At 39.0% G+C, this 22159-nt stretch overlaps 2 protein-coding genes and 2 non-coding genes across 4 annotated transcripts; 1 reads left to right on the top strand and 3 right to left on the bottom strand.

Annotated features, from left to right (window-relative positions):
- Positions 1-1026: 1026 nt before the first annotated feature.
- On the bottom strand, positions 1027-1100 carry trnat-agu (transfer RNA threonine (anticodon AGU)). Its single transcript has one exon. It is a non-coding gene; the product is annotated as a tRNA-Thr (tRNA).
- A 1520-nt stretch (positions 1101-2620) lies between these two features.
- LOC146307461 (E3 ubiquitin-protein ligase MARCHF6-like) lies at positions 2621-18974 on the top strand. Its single transcript, XM_084710317.1, has 25 exons — positions 2621-3014; positions 3761-3860; positions 7132-7205; positions 7441-7584; positions 8187-8259; positions 8440-8608; positions 8868-9057; positions 10064-10125; positions 10254-10286; positions 10368-10419; positions 11300-11358; positions 11446-11526; positions 11716-11784; positions 12113-12187; positions 13760-13894; positions 14002-14222; positions 14552-14689; positions 14841-15063; positions 15781-15850; positions 16154-16335; positions 16608-16742; positions 16904-16993; positions 17251-17383; positions 17914-18049; positions 18404-18974. The coding sequence occupies exons 1-25, from the start codon at positions 2996-2998 to the stop codon at positions 18489-18491; spliced, it is 2751 nt and encodes a 916-aa protein (XP_084566443.1). The 5' UTR covers positions 2621-2995; the 3' UTR covers positions 18492-18974.
- A 357-nt stretch (positions 18975-19331) lies between these two features.
- Positions 19332-19413, bottom strand: trnal-aag (transfer RNA leucine (anticodon AAG)). The gene has a single exon. It is a non-coding gene; the product is annotated as a tRNA-Leu (tRNA).
- A 108-nt stretch (positions 19414-19521) lies between these two features.
- LOC146307459 (arylamine N-acetyltransferase 2-like) lies at positions 19522-21351 on the bottom strand. The gene is made up of 2 exons (XM_084710320.1): positions 20935-21351; positions 19522-20199 (listed from the first exon to the last, which is right to left on the bottom strand). The coding sequence occupies exons 1-2, from the start codon at positions 21199-21201 to the stop codon at positions 19600-19602; spliced, it is 867 nt and encodes a 288-aa protein (XP_084566446.1). The 5' UTR covers positions 21202-21351; the 3' UTR covers positions 19522-19599.
- Between the last annotated feature and the right edge of the window lie 808 nt (positions 21352-22159).

Below are 22159 nucleotides of genomic sequence, written 5' to 3'. Positions count from 1 at the left end.
AATAAACTAAACAAAGTTTTGCTGATCTATAATCTTTTGTTGAGATAATTCACTTTTTTTAAAAGATAAACTTGAATCTTTGACTTTTAGATAAAAATGGATAAAAAGGGATAAAAATGTATAACTCAGGACTTTGAACACTTTATGTAAATTATTCACCGTTTGGCAAACTCACCATTTTAAGTTCAAAACAACAAAAAAACAGTCAGCAACTACATTGGTGTGCATCTGATGAGAAACTGGGTGGGGAGTTGGGGGTGAAGGGTGTTCAGTTCACAGTATTACCTTATGTAGGTAGTTATCTGGCCAGTGCTGTCAGCAAAAAGTACAGTGTGTTTAAAGCGTTGATATTAGTTTTGCACACTCAAGTAACTTTTGTGCACTCACAATAAACAAGTTAGTCTAACTATTGTGAACTTAAAATACACAAGTTAGTCTAACTATTGTGAACTTAAAATACACAAGTTAGTCTAACTGGTGTGCAGTCATAATTAAATTAATTTAAGTATTGTGCTTTCAAAATAAACAATTTATTTTTACTTTAAAATCTCAACATAACTTAGTTTTTTTGAGGCAATTGGTTTGCATATTTTTTGAGTACACCCAACTTATTAGATTTTACAGTGTATTATGAGCTTCTATAAAACTGTATAAAAATGCTTTTAAAATGGTCATCACAGTTTCCCAGGGCCTAAATCAATATTATGACCAAATAAATGGTCAACTGTGCTGAATGAGTTATTTAGATATTACGGAGGTTTTGCTTTGTGCTTTGTAGGAAATACGGCATCTTATTTTAAATTAATTTCTACAGTGGATATTAATGATGTCTTCTGGAACCGTGTGCTGTGACTTTTCACAGTCAGGTCTGCTACATTATTTCCTGTACCCTGGCTGACTTGACCAAACACTTCTACAATGTTTCAGAGCGCAAACAATCACAGAAAACAGGGACAAAGTTCGCAGAAATTGTTTAACTATGTCATATCCTTATGTGTCTACTCTCCCTCGGACATCCTTCTCAAAAGGCACCGCTGGGATTCGAACCCAGGATCTCCTGTTTACTAGACAGGCGCTTTAACCAACTAAGCCACGGCGCCGCTTTTTATACGAGATGGTAGTACAGTACAATCTCACACCAAGCTACTATTGTGTATCGTGTTATTAAAGTTTAATAAAAATTATAGTTCATGTCATGATTAACTCGCTTACTTTCGTTTTCGAATCAAGACTCATTGTCGATCTGCAGCTGTCCCTATCGCTAACTAGATAATTATGTCTCAATATCTCCTTAATACAGTGACAGATTAGGCAGTTTTCTGATACGTATCACCACAATCTATATGGTGTTCGAGATAAAACATAGGAAGCGAGGAAACAAATGGATTAATATTATCCATACATTATTTCACCAAAAAATAACATATAATCGCTGACGTTTAAATAAATTATCCTTCTTGATAAAAGAAAAAAGAGTGGTTAATCTTAAGTAAAATGAAGTAGCAAAAAGTAACAGTTTAATTTTCAGATAAGGAAAAGTGTGATACAAAGTAGATACATATGTCACAAATTCTATTTAAGTTTACTTTCATTGTGCAGAATTGTAAACTGAAGAGTAAATAAGCGAAGTTTTTTAATGTTAGGTTTGAAGATAATAAAATAAACAAAATGGGTAAATAAATAAAAAGTCGATTGTAATATTAAGTCATCTTAGTTTGATTTCAGTCAATCTATAGTCAGTCAATGATCAAACTAGGATCACTAAATTAAAATGGTCAACTTTTCGAAACTTTCTGTTGCTCCTTTTGCTGTGGACCCCCTAAAACCCACTCAATGAATCCTGTTTGTTTGTGGACCTCACTTTGAAAATCATTGATTACGGGGGAACAATAGGGAAACATAAAGTTCCAAAAAGAAGACTGACTTAAGAACACTGTCTTTGTTGTTTTGTTGTTGTGGTGGCTGTTGGTGTTGTTAAATACCCAAACCAAGAAATGCCTCACAAGATGAAGATGGGTCCCAGTATTCAAACTTTAGATTCTACTTTGGTGTGGGTGCAAGTAAAATGTTACAAAACTAGTTTGTTCGAGGTACACCTGCAGATGTCGCTGTTTATCATGGATGGCTATCTGATACTTAGTTTCTAGAACTATATAACAATGAAATCTAAGAAATTAAGAACACTTTCTGCAATTAATATATGGATGTACATTTTATTTGTTATATTATATATAAAATATAACTGATCTTTAAATATATAATTTATAGCTTTCCTTTCACTAGCTAACCACATGACTGTTGTTATGGAAGTTTCCCTGCCGTAAAACCTGAACCGCTGCAGTTAAGTAAAAACTGTTGTGACAGTCGTGTCTTGAAGGGAACCCTTGCTTTGTGAAACTCTCGCGAGAATTGTACGTGTGTTTTCTTAATTGTCCAACTTGGAAACACTAATCATGTTTTATAAAGTGACAACGCTGTGGCTAAGAGATTGGTAGGTTTAGGTACAAAGAACAGTTGTTAGGGTTAAAAAATGTTCATGGTTTGGGTTATAATCCTCACTCTCGCGAGATCTTTCGAGGTTGTGGGGTTACTTTCTAAACACGACCCTGTTGTGACAGCAGCTAGCAGTGACGTTAGCGCATGCGTTAGCCAGCTCAGCTAGCCATTTGTCTAAACTGTCATTTCAGCAACACGGAGGATGTAACGTTTTTCAAGTGTGTTGTTTTACATTATAGATACACCGTAAAAATAAAACCTGTTGTTTAGGGGCGAACACAGACTGGATGTGAGAAGACACAACAAAGCAAGCGCCGGTGTTCAGTCTGTCGGGAAACCATTTTATGATTGTCAATGCATCCGACAGTTAACGTAAGGATATACTCGGTTCGCTAGCTAGTTATTGTAGCTAGCTAAACGACTAAACGTCTGTGTCGTGGATGGGTTCGCTGAACAAGGTGCTCGTGGAAGAAACGGTGACTGGTGCTTAGGGAACAACATGGATACTGCCGAAGAAGGTAAAAAGTCGCTTGAAGGCGTCGCTTGTTGCTCCCAGCCTGGGATTTACTAGCGTTAGCTTCGCAAGTGCATCACCGAGAACCAAGCCTGCTGCCAAGCTGGCCTGCTAGAGGTTAACTTAGCTGCATAGCATAGCTTGATAGCCTGTCAGGGTAGTGTGAGGTGTATTCAGAAAGATGGGGGATGATTGCTAAACGTTGTTAAATGTATAAGAGCTCAATGTGTGAGCTTACGTGGAGCACAAGTGCGAAAATGTTAAGAGCGTAGAAAGGACTAGAAGTTACTGGTGATGTCATCAGTCTCCTGATGTATGGTCATTTAGATAAGAAAAATCAGTTTCTCATGTAACTGACTTGAAATTCTGCATCTTGATTATCTAAGTATCTAAGATTACAGGTTGTATGCCCCCGCATTAAATTGCTCTATCAAAAACACACCTGTCTATTAACACAGTGGTTCTCATCATGAGGTTCGAGGACCACCAGGTGATCTTGAGGGAGTTAGAAGGGGTCTCCAAGCAAAATGATCAATTGTCAAACTTCACTATTGTTTAATTTAGAAGAAGCGAAACAACTTTAGAATGTATACGAATGACTGTTATGGTTATAGTTTCACTGTTATCTCTCTACCTAAAATGCAGATAGACATGTAATTCTGGAGTTCCAGCCCTCCTACTCTCGGTTTGCACATTTCTGGTTTGCTTGGTATCATATATCATACTGTGTGTGTTTGTTTGTGTTTTCAGCGGATATCTGTCGTGTGTGCCGCTCTGAGGGGACCCCAGACAAACCCCTGTACCACCCTTGTGTATGCACTGGCAGTATCAAATTTATCCACCAGGAATGGTAAGTGTGTTTGTCTTCAGCTGTCATTACTGTGATCTTCCTTTCTACCCTGACTTCCCACCCTCCCCAGAAAGCTGTCCCTTAAAAAATCCTTCTCAAAAAACTTTCCCCCTTTACTAAACCATTACATGTGTACAGAGAGATCAGTGACATTACTGTGAGTAATTTGGGTAAGGCTGAACACTGTAACTTGTTGCATTAGTCACTGCAAAACCCTAATTTACAGTAGCCTCCCTCATAAATTAACCTAATCCTTTTCATGCAGAAGTAAAGATTCTGTTGAAATACAGACAGCGCAGAGCTGGAGTTCGATGTTAATGGCTTGTATATAATATCTTGAAATATGTAGTCTAATCATCAGAATGACTTTAATTGTAGAGGTGTAAAAGGAATTTGCTTTCCATTGGTTCAGTTCAGAAGAAAGAAGAGATAGCAACAAGAAGAACAGCAACAAACAAAAACAAATTCAAAGCAAAAATACCCCATATACATTAAATACATCAAAGGGATAATAAAACAATGATACAAAGGATAAATAGACAGACACCAAATGCTGTGGCAACCACTCAGGGCACCATCACTGTCCCTTTACGAGGATTATGACTAGTTTAGGACTCAAAACTCTAAATTTATGAGTTGGGACTTGTCAGACTTGACTCATAAATTTTCAAATAGCACAAAAAATATGGTATTATAGTAGGCTGGGTGATATTGCAACATTTTTGTAGGATGACTACTGATGCTTTCACAAAATATTTACACAATTAGCTTTTTGATGAATTATCATCAGTAATATCAATATAATAACTAAGTAAAGGAAAATAATAGAACAGCTAGCACAGTGTGGTAAGTCACAAATTACATCACTTTACTGTATTGCAGCCTTAATACATAACAATATCCAAAATTAAAGACGCTATCTAGTTTCATGTCACAATATCAATATACAAATTTATCACCCAGCCATACATAGAACTGATTGTGGGGGGGTTGTTTTTCAACCTACTGTTGTTACATTCATTCACTACAATTTATGATTTATTTGTAAAAGAACACAGTATTATTGATTATGTCCAGTTTTTCAACATAGTTGTTTCTAACCTAGCTCTATGCATGCAAGCACAATGTTATTAAGAAACCCAGCTAAGAGAATACTTGGTTTCTTAAATAAACAGTTCTACATAGATTGTTTTAAATCTTGCAGTCTAAAAAAAGAAACCAGGATCTGTGTTTACATGCTTACATCATAATAGGATTAATGCAGAAGGCTTATAGTGATTTGTTATATTTCAGGGATATTGTTAGGTAACTGGATAACTTGGTGCATTACCTTTGCCCTGTTTTATTCCTATAGTGGTGGATTGATGATGGATTGATAGCAAATGTAACTGAAGGATTCTGAAAGGATGCAGAACAGGTTCATCCACTGTCACATCCAGCTTGCATAGTATCCCAGATCACTGGCCTTAGGTGTGTTATTGTCCTGATGAAAACAATACCAGCCCCTGCAGGTATTTTGGAGATGATGCTTTGTTCTCCGTGTGTCCTCTGTGTGTGTGAGAGCGTCACTGGTTACAAGAGGGTCAGGTGCATGGAAATCCCTAGGCAGGAGCAGAGGCCAGGTCTGGATTGTTCTGTGGTAATTGTTCAACCTCAGGCTCACCCCCCTCAAAGTTTAAAATAACAGTCTATTGTTTCTTGATAATATAGTTATGCTGATTGTATGGAGGCTGCAGCTAACCTTAGTTATGTTTGTCTTCTTTTCTTGTTGTTACTTATTAATAAAAACCAAACACATACAAACCTCCATCAACACTCAGGTAGCAGGCACACTATGTATTAAAGGCTTAAATTACATGATTGAAAGTGACATGGTCAGTGATGCATCACAGGTTCATAATTCTTTGGGCAAATTAGAGAATTTCAGGTTATTTCACAAATGATGCACTCCAGAGATGCTTATCAGAATATATACAATGTGTTTGTCGATTTTTAGCTGGTTAAAGGACACTTTGAAACAGAAATCCCAGTTGTTGTGGAACTATAAGGCTAATCTCAGTACAACTTTTCTCAACTGAGCACATTGTATTAACACACTAGAAAGAATTAAATGTGCTCTGTCACTATCTTGCTGAGCTATCACACATTGAGTTCTTCATTTGGGGGTGGGGTGGGGGGTGGGAACCTTGAATGATGTAAAGTGAATTGAAAATTAAGTATAAGCCTGTTCCATGTGGGTCTCATGACACAGTTCTTTATGTTGTCATATGTGTTGAAATCAGATGGTGTAATGACTCCCTGTCTTACATAACCCAGATGTTAATCCCAGACTCTTTCCTGTGTTACAACCAGCTGAGATGTTATAATTGGAAACCGTGAATTGAAATGAATTGAACTGAACTCAGCAAACATAATTTCAAACATAAAAGTGAAGGCAAAACATCCAAGAAATAACCAATAATTTAACAGAAATACCTGAAAAAAAGTTAACAAAGTTGGCAGTAAACCTATACAAAGTGCTTTTGATTAACATATTAATAAACAAAACATGTCTGAAAAGGAGTAGGAAGAAGCTCAGTAATACTGGATGTGCCCATTTTTGTTTGTGTTGATCAGAGAATGAGTGTTTGACTATCACTGAAACACAGCCAGTGTCTTTTGTGCCCAGAGGTGCTGGAGAGGTCATCACAGCTGAGGCTGCATCTTCATAACTCATAGCCCTGTGCTATTGATGAAAAAGATTATGTTGGGTCAATATTATAGACCTTTGTCTCACAAAGTTAAATCTGTAATACATAAGTTGCTTCTAATGACAATATGTAGTTGAGTCTTGTTAAGCCAACCCAGTGACCATTTTTCCGTAAGAAGTCCCCAACTATTTGTAGACGTTGATCGGACGTTCATATTTAGAATATATTTCACCAGAATGTGCAACAGTGACATTTTTCATCCACTGCAATGTGCAAATAATACCCTATTATACAATTTAGGTGAGTGAAAATTTCCAGACTAGTGACCAATATAATCTAGTCAAACCAGAACTTTTGAAATTTCCAATTTGACCACACACACACTCACACTGGGTGTTTTAATTACTCTATGCTCTGCAGCAGGCCTTCATTGTTATTGATTGAATTGTCAATGTTCCCAGTGTCTTGCTCCAAATTCACACATGAAAAAGTATGTGATGAAAACATAAAACCTCTCAACCAACACACGTTTTAGGTTGTTGAATTGTGTACTAATTTTGAGCCTGAATGTTGCTTCACAGTTTGGTCCAGTGGCTGAAGCACAGCAGGAAGGAGTACTGTGAATTATGCAAGCACAGATTTGCTTTCACACCAAGTAAGTTCTTGTGACATTGATGGATTGTTCACTTTAATATATTGAACAGCCTCAAGTCTTCTAAACAAAAATCCTTACAGATGGGCCCATATGGTTCTTTTGTATCAGTCCTGTTTGCATGCTATTATTCATTCATTGAAAGTTGTTTTGTTGAATTATTTATTAATCAACTTCTGTAACACACAAAAGATAATTTAAATGTCTCTGGTTCACTCTTTCCCTCCGTCCACTTCAGTCTACTCCCCAGACATGCCCTCACGTCTGCCCATCCAGGACATTTGTGCCGGCTTGCTGACCAGTGTGGGCACAGCCATCCGTTACTGGTTCCATTACACGCTGGTGGCCTTCGCATGGCTCGGGGTGGTTCCTCTAACTGCATGTAAGTAGTATACACACAGAGATACAAATGCAGAGATAAACACAGTAATCTCGTCCTGTATTATACCTTTCATACAACTCATATCAGTTTTATAGTTTTATTATCTTAAACATGTACTCTCTTCATAAACAGATTCATCAAAGCAATGAGGAACGATAGGTTTTATCTGAGATCAGTTGATCAGTTTGTTCCATAGATATGAGAGTAGATGTTCATTATACTGTATATTGATTCCTTAGGTATGACTCCATATCCACTGTTCTGTCCCAGCATGAGTCAAGAAAAGTGTCTCACTTTGGTGTACACATGTAGCACATACCACCGTTATATATGAAGTCACCATGACATAAGCTTTACGCATTAGCTCATGTTATTAAACACAATCAAGGGATTTACAGCTTCAGCATCACTACATAACAGGCCATGCTGCGTGTTCTGTGCTGCGTGAAGATGTGTAAATCCCCCTCAGTATTCATTTTAAGAAACATGAGCTGGATCTGTTTAATTCTCACTCATTATGTAAGTTGTTAATATGCAGTATTTTTTGAAACATTTTACATGTATTTAGACACTGATTTATTTTTCTCATTTTTCTGTTCTAGGTCGCATCTACAAGTGTCTGTTTACTGGCTCTGTGAGCTCACTTTTGACACTGCCGTTGGACATGCTCTCTACGTGAGTGTCGACACTGTTCTTCTCCAGCACTACACGCAGTAGTTTGAAAAATTATGCAAAACTACATGAAAACTACTCTGTTTTACTTATTCATCCATTTCATTTCCCTATAGCTGACTTTTAAAGAACCAGTCTATTTATGTGTTATGTGTTTATGTGTTAATGTTTGTGTTCCTGCAGAGAGAACCTGCTTGCAGATTGTCTACAGGGCTGCTTCGTGGTCACCTGCACACTGTGTGCATTTATCAGCCTGGTGTGGCTCAGAGAACAGATAGTCCATGGTGGTGCTCCCCAGTGGTTAGAACAACACCAGCCACCACCACCAAATGCAGCTGGACAAGCCAACGAGGTACTTAGCTTGATTGATCACCAATGAGGCCAATTAATTTAATTTATTTTAAAAAAATTAAAATGACGACCACCAAAAGAAAGAACTGTTCAATGATTCTGCCTTCTGAGAATATGTTCATGTTTTTGTGCCTGTAGACACCATATCCTACCATAACCCATACTTGTACATCCGATCTGAATCACACACATACACACAAAATCACCCACACTGTCATGCCCCCACACTAAAGCCATGTATTTTCTCCCTTCACCCTCAGGCACAAGCTGCAGGCCAGGGAGCAGCCGATGAGCCTCCTGCAGCCCAGCCAGCCCCTGCTGATCCTCCAGCCCAGAATGAAGCAGAGCCTGAACCCCCTGATGTCCCACCAGACCAGGGTGATGACGCAGAGCTGGAAGAAGAGGAGGGAGCAGCAGCTGAAGATGCAGACCCCAACAATGGAGCACAAGGTTGGAATTTGATAAGGGACTGTTCAGTTTAGTGTTGACATATTTTAACCATGATATTTAGCAGGTGTAGCTGTAATTGTGGTCAGTATTGAAACCAGAAGAGTTTTCAGACAGTATTAGGTTAAACAAACAGTGATTGTCTTAAATGTCACACACTAATGTGTCCATCACAGATCACATTTTATTCTGCCTTTTGAGATTTTTTTTGAGATGCTGGAATGACTTATCATATAAAATTAAATTTATCATCACAAAACACTAAGAAATGGAGCAGAACTTCATGAATAACGTGTTTGCAAAACGTTTTTGTCTCCAACAAACAAGACCATTGGAACAACATCTTTTTACCACAGAGAACAACAGGGCTTACGGAAATGCAGTCTAAAAACACTGAGAAACACTAGAAAAAATAGTACCACTGGCGTTAGAGCATACAAATAGTTTCCACAATGGTCTCATTTGTCAGTTTGCCAAGGCACAACAATTAATTTGAGAATGATACAATGATGTGTCAAAATGCCACCCGTTGCACTCATATGACACTAATTTGTTTTGTTTTACCGTGGTTAATGGTCTGATTTTTGCAGCAGTCTAGGCAAAAAGGGCTGATAATGAATTGTGATTGTATTATACATTATTCTAGCTGTGGGGCGTCACCACAGCCAAATGAATGCAGTGGAAAACCATCACAATAGATTGGCTCTGCAATTCAGGCCTGACAAATTTACCCAGAACGGCATTAATAATGTAACAGTAACTGCCTTCTTAAGTATTATTTTCTGTGTTGCTAAAAGCCAAAATCATATGACCAGAAAAACGCAGTATTGTCCTGTCTTGTACTTTGGTCATATCTTACCAGTGGGAAGATACATATGGAATTTATTTTGACAATGATATGGTATTAGATGGGATTACTTTTATGCTGTTTATTGGTACATTTAAAGTTGCTGACTGTTGTTAATGTATTTATCTTTGTTACATTTCAAGTTAATATTTTTCTCTGTAGATGACATGAACTGGAATGCTTTGGAGTGGGATAGAGCGGCAGAGGAGCTCACCTGGGAAAGGGTAAATCTGCATATTACTGATTTTCAAACATCACCATCTCCAGTGGACCATTTACAAAACTCTCTTCTTTGTATTTGTGTTTATACACCAGTGCACATGAAACACTTATATCTCCATTTCCCTTTTAGATGCTTGGCTTGGATGGTTCGCTGGTATTTTTGGTAAGTTTTTTAAATTGTTTTTTTACACCACAAATATTTTGTATGACGAGTTTGTAAGTCTCTTGTGTCTTTGTCTTGTAGGAGCATGTATTTTGGGTAGTGTCTCTGAACACACTCTTCATCCTGGTCTTTGGTGAGTAGATGATAGATGTACTAAAATGTAATGACTATTAAAGTAATTGAACTGACTGATGATTGAAGGGATAGTTTGGATTATATGAAGTGTCAGTCAATATCAGACAAACAGACCTGTCTCACTGGAAATCCGCAGTTATATAAGCCAAATATTGCTCTCTCCAAGCCAACCAAGCCACAACCTACCTCACAGAACATGGGAGTTGCTGGTCAACAGCTGCATCAGTCTGTTAGTTTGTGTTATTGTGTGACTTTGGTGATTTGAAAAGGACAGTTTGGATTCACCAGAGTAGCAGCTTCCTTGTTCATCGTGGTAAAATGACTGATTTCCCCTGTGGAGTTCGTTTGGTATGGATAGAAATATTTGGCTTGCATAACGGTGATCTCCCATCAAAAAAAGGCTGTCTGACAGAAAAGTCAAAAGTACCTTTTGTGGCTGACCCTGTCCACAGAAGTTCATAGCTTAGCTTCTGTGCTGGTGCTCCTCTCAGCCTCTCCAAACTGTGGGTGTGTCAACAAGCATTTACTGTAGTTAATACGTTGACTATCAATAAGTACTTCATACAACCCCACTTCAAATAATCCAAACCACCCCTTAAAAGTACCAAATGATTTTACACAGCAGTAGTTAAAATTATCAAGAATTAACACACGATAGCCTAACTTATTTCCATTGTGGTCCTTGATAATGCAACAAAAAAAATGAAAATGGTACAATTATATGATCCTGATCCTTCTTTTCATACCAATATTGCAGACTTGTATCTACTCTTATCTGTTATGTAATTACAACAGTAGTGTGGGTTGATTGCATTTGACTTTCTGTGTTTATTAGCCGCAATGGAATAAATGTTTTGTCTTTTTTGTCCCTTATCCAGCATTTTGTCCCTACCACATTGGACACTTCTCTGTTGTTGGTCTTGGCTTTGAGGAATATGTAAGAAACTGTTCTCATCTTCTCAGTGTTATGCAGTATTGTGCCACTTGAACCATGACTTGACTACATCTTTGTCTTTCTCTCCAGGTCCAAGCCTCCCACTTTGAGGGCTTAATCACAACCATAGTGGGCTACATACTGCTGGCCATGACACTCATCCTCTGTCATGTATCCTTCCATGTTAATGCCATCAGTTCCTTGTCCTCCACTGAAATGTAAAGCCTAAAGGCAAACATAATCCAGTTGGCTTTAGTTCCCAATCTTACAAGGACAGATGTGAGATGTGTGAAATGTATTCTGTTTGGTCTGTGCGGGTATGAATGTGGAAGCAGAGTTGATCCTTAATGGCTGTCTCAGGGACTGGCTGCTCTGGTCAGGTTCCAGCGCTCCCGGCGTCTCCTGGGAGTCTGCTACATTGTTGTCAAGGTAACGCCTCTTAGTGCATTTCTGCTTTGTGTAACTCATATGGCATCGTCCCTGGTGGAAATATAGACGGAAATATTCACTTCGAGATATTTACAACCTGAACATAATACTGAATATGAGTTGTTTTATTTATTTTTATTTTTTTTTGGCAATCATACACAAAAGCTGACAGATAACAATTTAATACCTATGAAGATCATATTTTTTATACTCCTTCCAAAACTGAATGAGAGTCACATTCAACACCTTTTTATAGAAACTTTAAATTTCTAATTTAACTACATATGGTGTAAAGTGTTACTGAGACACACCTTTGCTTCCATCACAGGTCTCTCTGCTGGTTGTTGTGGAAATAGGTGTTTTTCCACTCATCTGTGGCTGGTGGCTTGACATCTGCTCTTTAGTAAGACTCTTTTGCTCTCCTCCTTGTTTTACAATGTTTGTAATACTTTTTTGTTAAAAATGGTAATTTTTGTGTCTGTTTTGTACTTGTTTGGGTCAGTATTGGTGTGTTCACACAGAAACTGAAACAATTTTTGCCTCACACAGGCACAGAGGGGATATGTTTGTATTCAGTTCAGCCTCTGACTGAACTGTGCACTCAAGACTCCATTTCCCTCAGTGTCTCTTCTTTTTCCCCTCTTCTCTGTGCGTTTTTTAAGTATCAGATCAGTACAAAATTTGACGTGACTCGGGGTGTTTATTCCTCCAGAAACTCCTGCTCTGCCCCAACTCTCTCCTCCAAAGCTCTGTTGGCAGCAGTGGCCCTCCGCACTGCCCAGTCCTCCACAGACAACACTCTGCAAAGCCCTTCAAGTTGAATATTTTCAACTCACATTTAATAAGATGTCGCCACCGACATCATATTAAGCTGTAATTATTTTGAGTCTTGTTTTAGTGCTTTTTAAAACAGTGAATAGCTAAATAGCACAGGGCTACTAGCACCAGCTTCATGTAATTTCTAAACTGCAGTTGCTCTATCGTGTCAGACAGAATGGGCCTGTTAAAAGAAGGCACATTACTTCAGTAAATTTATCAAAAATAACAGTGCCCATACTGAATATAATGCCCATGGCTAAAAAACAAAAAGTTGGTTTGCTGGGGTCGGAATTGTTCATAGAATAATACATCCAGATTGTTATTAGCACTATCTTTAAAAGCCAGCATCTATGATGTATGGAGCTGTATTAGTGCCCATGGCATCATGGGTTATTTGCACATCTATGAAGGCACAATTCTGAAGGATTTGGAGCAACTTATGCTGCCATCCAGACCATGCCCCTGCTTATTTCAGACCTGTCTCCCATTGAAAAAAGTGTGGTGCATTATGAAGCACAAAATATGGAGACCCCAGATTATTGAGAAACTGAAGTCCTATATCAAGCAAGAATGGGAAGAATTTCATTATCAAACTTCAACCATAAGTGTCCTCAGTTGTCAAATGCTTATTGAATGTTGTTAAAAGAAAAGGTGATGTATCACAGAAGTAAACGTGCCCCCTAATCAACTGTGTTGCAGTCATCAAATTCAGAATGAGTCTATATTTACACAAACAAATTTTATCACTTTAAACATTAATTAGCTATATTGTCTTTGTACTGTATCATTTGATTCTAGGTCCAAGTATTTGCAGATCATTGCATTCTGTTTTTATTAACTTTTTACAGTGTCCTAACTTTTTTGGAAATTGGAGATTGAAAATTATCCATCCAATGATAAAAGAAAAATACAAACAATAGCACTAAAGCACAAAATGGGACTAGACCTTGAACAGCAGTATAGGAATCCTTCATCTTTCATGAAGATTACTGAGTGTTAATTTTAATCTGTCAAGCGTATGGCATGTGCTAATGTTATTCATAGCACATTTTCTCATCTCTAGCCAACTGTGCATTCATCATCTGAGAACCAACACTGAATGTGAATCAGTCTAAATGCAATCTTTATATAACAATTCATTGTCCTTATCCTGCAGGAGATGTTTGATGCCTCCCTGAAAGACAGAGAGTTGAGTTTTAAATCAGCCCCTGGTACCACCATGTTCCTGCACTGGCTTGTGGGAATGGTCTACGTCTTCTACTTTGCGTCTTTCATCCTCCTACTGAGAGAGGTCAGATCCCCAAGACAAAAAAATTATTACATATTTGCTTGTGAAAAAAAAAAACATCTGAATGTAAAAAAAACTTCTGCTAACCTCTGTTGCTGGTTGTTTATCAGGTGCTGAGGCCAGGAGTGCTGTGGTTTCTGAGAAACCTCAATGACCCAGATTTTAACCCAGTGCAGGAGATGATTCACCTGCCGATCTACAGACACCTGCGGCGCTTCATTCTGTCTGTGGTGGTGTTCGGCTCCATCGTGCTGCTCATGCTGTGGCTCCCCATCAGGCTGATTAAACTGCTGCTGCCCACCTTCCTCCCATACAATGTCATGCTCTACAGGTAACCAGCAGACATAACAGAATTATAGGTCACTCAGCTGCTGGTTTGTCTCTCTGAAATGCTGTGTGACACTCACTCCTCTTCAGGCCAAATACCCACAATATCTTTTCAGATCATCTTGGACAAAAGAGGAAATATTGACCACATTGCCAACATGAAAGACTGATAAAACAAAAAACATCAGATACTCAAAAGCCTGTTTTAGTCAAATTAACTATTATTACTACTAACTAACAGAAGTCTTAAGAACTGTTGTGTTTTACCATGTTGTGCTCTGGCACTCACTGTTGAAATATCTTTTCTGACCCTGTCCACCTCTTCGTCCTTAGTGATGCCCCTGTCAGTGAGCTGTCTCTGGAGCTGTTATTACTTCAGGTTGTGTTGCCAGCTCTGTTGGAGCAGGGACACACTCGCCAGTGGCTCAAAGGCCTAGTCAGGGCCTGGACAGTCAGTGCTGGATATTTATTGTAAGTCAATAAATCAGATTTTTTATTTTTTTTTTTAACACTTTTCAATCTGTTTTCATGACTTCACCACACACATTTTCTCACTAAGGCCCTCATTCTTTTTCTCAGATTGTCTTGTCTATAATAACCAAACATGTCTTTATCTCCACAGGGACCTCCACTCCTACCTCCTTGGGGAGCAGGAGGACAATGATGCCAACCAGCCTGTGAACAACAACAACAACAACAACCCTCCTCCTGGTCACCATAACAACAATAATAACCCTGCACCAGCTGTTGGCGAGGGGCTGCATGCAGCCCATCAGGCCATCCTGCAGCAAGGGGGACCAGTGGGATTCCAACCTTACCACAGACCCCTTCGCTTCCCATTCAGGGTGAGAAAGAGAATTTACCACTACCACTTATTTTTCTTTTTTTTAATGCATTTTTTTGCACTTGTTTGATACAAAAGTACAAGAAAAAACAAAACCCGTTGTAATGCTAGATTAGAAGTAGCTTGGTTTTATAAACACAATTTCATCTTTTTTTCCCATTCACTTGGCCCCTCCTAGGTTCCCTCTGCTTAAGCAGCCTGTGTTCAAACTGTATAAAATAATAGGTGTGTCTATGCTTTCCTAGTTTACCGACAAACAGTACCAATTAATGGGCAGTCACCATGTGTATTTAAAACAGTTAGGCCTCTTTGAATTCCACAGTGGATAAAAGCTGGAATTGGCACCTTGAGCTTTTCAAGCACATACTCTCTGATAATGTGTTATCATTCATAACTGGCTATAAAATAGAACCTGTGTGTCTTATTTAGAAATTTAGAAATATGCAAATGTCATAGGTTTCACTTACTGCACATCAACTCCCAATTATTACAGACCTCTTCCTTCATGTTAAAGACCTTGATCTGCTTGTGCACTATTCTAACTGTCAAACATATTCCACTTGTAATTTATGAAAATTCACCATATCCGCCACCTTATCAGTAATCTGTGATTTTCACCCCTCTAAAATAGGTATTGGTTTGCCTCAAAAATCCTATATCAGACTCGAGTCAAAGCTTGATTACTTAATTATATTGATTTTTCTCCTTTTTCTTCTAGATTGTTTTGCTCATAGCCTTCATGTGCATCACTCTGCTGGTGGCCAGTCTGGTGTGTCTAACCCTACCAGGTGAGATGTGGTGGAATAAAGCACAACCAGCAATTTTCTTCATTCTAGGCCCACACCCAAACCATAATTAAAGGCTGGGTCTACAGATGTGTGTGTGTGTGTGTGTGTGTGTGTGTGTGTGTGTGTGTGTACATATATATATATATATATATATATATATATATATATATATATATATATATGCTGTGTAAGTGGTTCTTTTTGAAGTTCTAGCTCAAATAGTAATTTCAGGCCTGAGGATCACTGTAAAGTTGGAAACGGTTGAAAAGAGGTCATGTTTGCTTTGTCACACGTGTGTTTCAGTGTTCACCGGTCGCTGGCTCATGTCCTTCTGGACTGGAAGCTCCAAAATCCACGAGCTGTACACAGCGGCCTGTGGCCTGTATGTCTGCTGGCTGTCTATCCGCGGTGTCACTGTGCTGCTGGCCTGGATGCCCCAGGGACGCACCGTCATCATGCACAAAGTCCAGGAGTGGACACTTATGGTGGGTTTCTGTGAGAAGCTCCATTGTAGCCAAACACCAAAACTAGACAGCACAGTGGTCTGGTAAATGCTCTCTTTCCCAGACATTAGATTGTCCAGAACTGGACCTGAATGCCCAAATTTACTAAGAGCTGCCTGCTAGTGTATATCCAAACCTTGTAGCTTCTACTGAAGCTCTTAACCTCACCAGCGCTGCAGCAGTTCAGTGATGGAAGAAATGTGGTATCATCAAAAGGCAATAACAACCATACTTTCACTGCTCCATTTGTGCAGATTCTGAAGACGCTGGTTGTAGCTCTGCTGGTTGCTGGAGTCATCCCGCTGCTACTGGGACTGCTGTTTGAACTGGTTATTGTGGCTCCACTCAGGGTACCCCTGGACCAAACACCCCTTTTCTACCCCTGGCAGGTATGTCTGTCTTTTTCTCCTTGTGTTGGAGACTTCTTTAAAATGGTTCTGTGTTGTGGAAGTGTTGTGTTGTAATCGGAATTTGTTTTTCTGTTACATAATAATAATAATTCCTTGTTCTTGTATCCATATTCATCCATTGATCTCTCTCTTATCAACAGGACTGGGCTCTTGGAGTGCTCCATGCCAAAATCATTGCTGCCATCACTCTCATGGGCCCTCAGTGGTGGCTGAAGACTGTTATTGAGCAGGTGGGTTTGAATGGATATTACCCATAAACTCACTTTGCTAAACATTTAATGACCTTATGATGCTGTTTATTCTCTGTTTGACTATTTGTATGCAGTTTATAAAAACAACAAGGCAGTTGAGTGGTCAGTCTGTACTTTAGTTAAAGAAATCAACAGTTTAATGGCTTTAGTTCTCATGTCGCTTGAGCCAACCTTGGATTCCACATTGTAATTAGTAATTAATTATACAGTATAATAACTGTAAACTTTGTCTTTAGGTTTATGCAAATGGAATTCGCAACATTGATCTCCAGTTCATCATCCGTAAACTGGCAGCTCCGGTCATCTCAGTGCTGCTGCTGTCTTTGTGTGTGCCGTATGTGATCGCTGCAGGGGTGGTGCCTGCTGTAGGTGAGTACTTGTGTACTTGAGTATCTGATTTACTCTGTTGGTTTGGTAATGTCACCTACATGGTTCAAGATTTTTCAGACCAAAACTGGAGTGCCACACTAAGAACCATACATAGTAAATACCTTGTCTGTGCAAAGTTATGCATAAAATCTCAGTTGCGAAGGTTATATTAATCCTGTGAATGTGCTGCAATGTAACATCAAATTACAGAGGCTTTTATAAGATATTATGTTCAATGTTATCTTGGATGATTGAACCAATTAATAACAGGGTCCTCAAAAAGTAAAAACCCATTACATTGGAGAGAAGGTAGACATCTCTCCAGCCAGTATCTCCAAAACTCTGCAACTCACACCAAAAAAATCTAGATGGATAAATAGCACTACAGGCCAGAGGAAAAATATGTGTTTTTGATTTTGGGTCTCTTTAAAGTTAATTGGACAATGGCATTAAACAGACTTAAAAATCTTACATTTGACTTGCTGATACATTTGGACACCCTGTGTAACTGACATGCATTTCTTTTGCAGGAGTTACCCCAGAGATGGAGATTCTAATGCAGAGGAGAATCTACCCCTTTCTTTTGATGGTGGTCTCGCTCATCGGCATCCTGTCCTTCCAGATCCGACAGTTTAAACGCCTTTATGAACACATCAAGAACGACAAGTAAGAATCTCTATAGCATAGACCCATCTGTAGAAAATGTTTGTTTTATAATGTGTAGATTATTTATGTGAGATAATAGTTTTTGTTATGGTCAGTGATGAGAGGTTAGTATAGTAATTGTCAAGTCAGTTTAACTATTGTTAAAAACATCTGATACAAACTTGTTCCAGACAAACTGGACTTTAAATTTGACAACACTCTGGAGAAACTGCAAATTATGGGTTTCAGTTTGTGTATAACTTGCCTGTATTGTGTGTACTTTGGCATCAGGACAAGGCTGACAAATGTACCAACTTTATCAATAACAATGACAGTAAGAATCATGACATAAATACTCTGATAATCGCTTTACAGGTACCTGGTTGGGCAGAGGCTTGTCAACTACGAACGGAAAGCTGGAAGAGCAAGCTCAGTCCCGCCCTCCAACCCCGTCGCAGAGTAGATTTTTGTGTCACACGTTGCCACATTTTTGCACCTGTTACCCTGCGTACATCCTGTCTCCACGTCACCCCCACCACCCTTTTTGATTTTCAACTCAGTCCTCTTGGACCATAATCCTTTTGAATCTCCGGTGGATCTTGGTGGATTCGACGGATGTCGTTCGATTTCTTGAATTCCCTTTCATGCCCATCACAAGTGGGATGGGGGAAATGTATTATAATCATGGGACAACCGAGGAAATCCCCTCAGAGAAATGGAGTAGGCAGGAGGGTGAGGGTGAGAGGTTTGATTTGAAGCTCAACATCTGTATTGTCGTTCATGCCTTGCTTTGTAAAGTGCTGCCTGATAATTGTACATGTGTAAATACTTTGAACGCAGACTTTGTCTTAAAAAAAAGAAGAAAAAGACGGACATGGATTAATGCAATGACCATTGTACATCTTAAAAATGTATGTATAATTTATTAAATCAGACTGACAATTTATCTGTTTTTGTCGTGTGTGTTCTCTAGATAAGCACATTACTGGTTCCAAGAATCTTGAACAGAACCAGTTCAAGAACCAGAGCTTATGTGGTGAAAAAGGGGGTACTGGGCTGGGGCCAGGTTAGGGCTTATACACCCTGGACTAGGTCTGGCTCATGCAGGGTTCTACCACACAAGACATTACCTGTTCCACAATTGTCAACTATATAAACCGTGCCGAACTTGATGTACCATAGATGTATTTTCTCATCAGAATCCTTCTTTTAACAAGTAGAATGTATTCTTTATCTAACAGGTGATATCAAGTCTCTGTACTTTAACATGGGTATTACTTTAGAATTATTCATCTCAAAATCCTGGCAGCGGTGGGATTCGAACCCACGCCCCCGAAGAGACTGGAGCCTTAATCCAGCGCCTTAGACCGCTCGGCCACGCTACCTGTGTGAAAAACCTACTGCAAAGTATGCATCTGGAATAAAATACATCCCCCTGGGTTCTCAAGGAAAACTTTTTTCCAATCAAATTTAATTATGGTCTAAATGCTTTGAATAGTTAAAAGTAGGTGCAAGAACCAGAATGGTGACCATGTTAGAGTTTTCATATAATTTTGCATGATCAAGTGTGATTAATACATGACTGAGGGTGGTGTGATTGTCTCATCCTTTGCTATGAGAGGAGAATTTAGCACAACTCCAAAGTGCTCTGCTAGAATTCCAGGGATCTCCTCATCTTTGAGTTCCCTGGTTGTGGTTTCCACCTCTTCACCTGTTCCCTCTGGTGGAAATGTGGTGAGGGTGAGTTTGTGGCCAATGTAGGTAACCCTTCCACCTGGTTTTAACATAGTGCAGAGGGACTTGCAGAAGAAGATGGAGAATGGAGAGCTCTGGTGGTATTGGCACATCTCTTCAAAGTCCTCCAAACACCGAGGTTCAAGGGTGAACTTGTAAATCTCTGCCCACTCTCCATCCGGCCCTCTGTTCTCCTCCCGCTGCCACTCGACAAAGAGCATGCCACCTTTGTCCTCTCTGATGCGGTACACTCGGTGGCCCTGTTCCTGGGGGCCACTGGTGTCCAGTGAAAGGGGGGTGGTGAAGCCTGAGCTACCGAACCCGACGTCACACAGCCAGCGCTGCCCATCAAGGATCACCGTGAGGATGAGATGGTCAAAAGGTGGCCCATAATGATCCACAAACGCATTCCTCACCTGGCCAGAGAGCACAGTTACCTGGAAGTAGGGTTGTATGATATGGTAAAAAAAATATTGTGATATGATTCAAGATTAGTGGAAATTATCAATTTTGCATCACAATTCTCACTGTACTGAAAACATTTTTTAAATCAAGATGATGTGGCATTTATTTTGGTCTGAACCAAACAAAAGCTACATTCCCATGGCAGGAACTTTACGAAGAGACTAAGAACTTTTGGGGGAACTCAGGATCAGGATCTAAATTAGGTTGCGGCAACATTATTTTACCCTCCAAAACGTTGGAATTTCCAAAAGTACAGGAAATCTGGGGTTGGGGTTTGCAACACTGAACACGTTCTTGCAGTATTTTATTTTCAGCCACCATTTTTAAAAAATTGCAGCCACACAACAGTTTATTTTTTGTTCAATTCGCTTGAACTCATCAACATGGAGTTACAAAATAAAGTATACAACACATAGTGTCTTTCTGTTGTATAAAATAGCGTTACTGTTGTACAGTCGTGTCTAAAAATTAATGTAACACTCATAGCTTTGTCAGCAGACTAATTTCCCTAATAACCGCAGGTCTAGGCCACTGTGGAAATGCAGACAACATCAGACTGAAGGAACCTTTTAGTTCCATGAAAAGTAGCTCCTGGAACTAACAGTTCCAGGTACTTTGGGTGGAAAAGGGATTTGTAGGCCAGGGCATGTCTGCAGCACTGTACTTCTGCAATTTGCATAACATTTCAATTAAATATGCAGTCCTACCTGGAAGCCCAGATTTGTGAGCAGCCACGAGAAGAGGCCGTTATTCTCACAGCAGAAACCTCCTCGGCGCTGCTTCACTATCTTATCGTACAGAAGAGGGAGGACGAGTTGGATTCGTCCTCCGCTGTGTATAGTGAGGTTTTCAAACGGGACCGACAGCAGGTGACAGGTGTGAACCGACCGCAGCACCTCCAGGCTGGGCTCAACGGGACCGGTGAAACCAATGCGGGACAAATATGTCTGGACGTCCATTTCAACACTGGTCATTTTCGTCGTTTTTTAAGGAACAGTACTTTAACTATTAGCCTCAACTTCCTGGTATAATACGGCCCCGTGACCAACAGCCAAGCCTAGAAAAAGTTTAGCTCACAGGTCACTTTATGGCTCTCGTGTTTCGGTTAAATATTTCTCTTCCTGCTGCAATTTGATCCTTCAATAAGGGCAACGTCAAAGTGCGTCTCCCTGAAGTCAGTTCCTGCTTCACAACATGTTTTTTTTTTTTTTTTTACCATTTTAATATGGTTTTGACAAATATAAAGATAGAAGTACACGTTTACTGATTTTTGTTAATCAGTGTAGGATAACTCATTCGGAAAGCAGTTGTAACAGGGATATTTTTTCCCAATTATGACTTTTTACCAGACCGTTTTTTGTCAAAACTTTATTGATCAAAAAACAAAAAACTCTGTTTTCATAAACGTGCAACAGGGTGCAACGGAATCATACAAATTAAATTATAATAAACTAAGAAAGACGAAAATATTAGGGAGAAAAATAATGCTGAAAATAATACATTAAAATTCAGACTTATTATAGTGAAAGAAATCAAGTTATACATTTTATTGTGTAAATATACTGTGGAATCCCATTTCTGCCGATGAGAGAAGGGAAAAGATCCTGTAAGTCATGAGAAACCTCAAAATAATTACTTAGTATCTCAAAGTAACGAATAAATAAATAATGACTTTTTTGATTGTTTGATCACCATTTTTGAGAAAGTTTCTCATTATTTTGGGACACTAACTGATTATTTTGAGAAGTTTTCTCATAATAATGACTTTTCCTTTCAGATTTGAAGTTGGCTTCTATAATATATAAATATAATACACTGTTTTTCTTTTTGTGTATTTTCATGGAATATATCATTTCAAATATAAGTTTTCATTTATTGAAAAATAAAGAATTTTCTCTAATTAGTACATACCTAAAATCTGAAGAAGCCGTA

Source organism: Lutjanus erythropterus, chromosome 21 (assembly GCF_056507025.1).
Source record: "Lutjanus erythropterus isolate fLutEry1 chromosome 21, fLutEry1.hap2, whole genome shotgun sequence".
Classification (NCBI taxonomy): domain Eukaryota; kingdom Metazoa; phylum Chordata; class Actinopteri; order Lutjaniformes; family Lutjanidae; genus Lutjanus; species Lutjanus erythropterus.
Note: the sequence above shows the minus strand (reverse complement) of the source record. Positions and strands in the feature narration are given on the sequence as shown.

Excerpts from the sequence above, each read along its gene's own strand:
- LOC146307459 (XM_084710320.1), bottom strand. The coding sequence starts at position 21,201 with ATGACCAGTGTTGAAATGGACGTCCAGACATATTTGTCCCGCATTGGT. Across the intron at positions 20,200-20,934 it reads TCACAAATCTGGGCTTCCAG|GTAACTGTGCTCTCTGGCCA; the intron begins GTAGGACTGCAT and ends CCCTACTTCCAG.
- LOC146307461 (XM_084710317.1), top strand. Across the intron at positions 7,206-7,440 it reads CAGATTTGCTTTCACACCAA|TCTACTCCCCAGACATGCCC; the intron begins GTAAGTTCTTGT and ends CGTCCACTTCAG. Across the intron at positions 17,384-17,913 it reads AGGGGTGGTGCCTGCTGTAG|GAGTTACCCCAGAGATGGAG; the intron begins GTGAGTACTTGT and ends TTTCTTTTGCAG.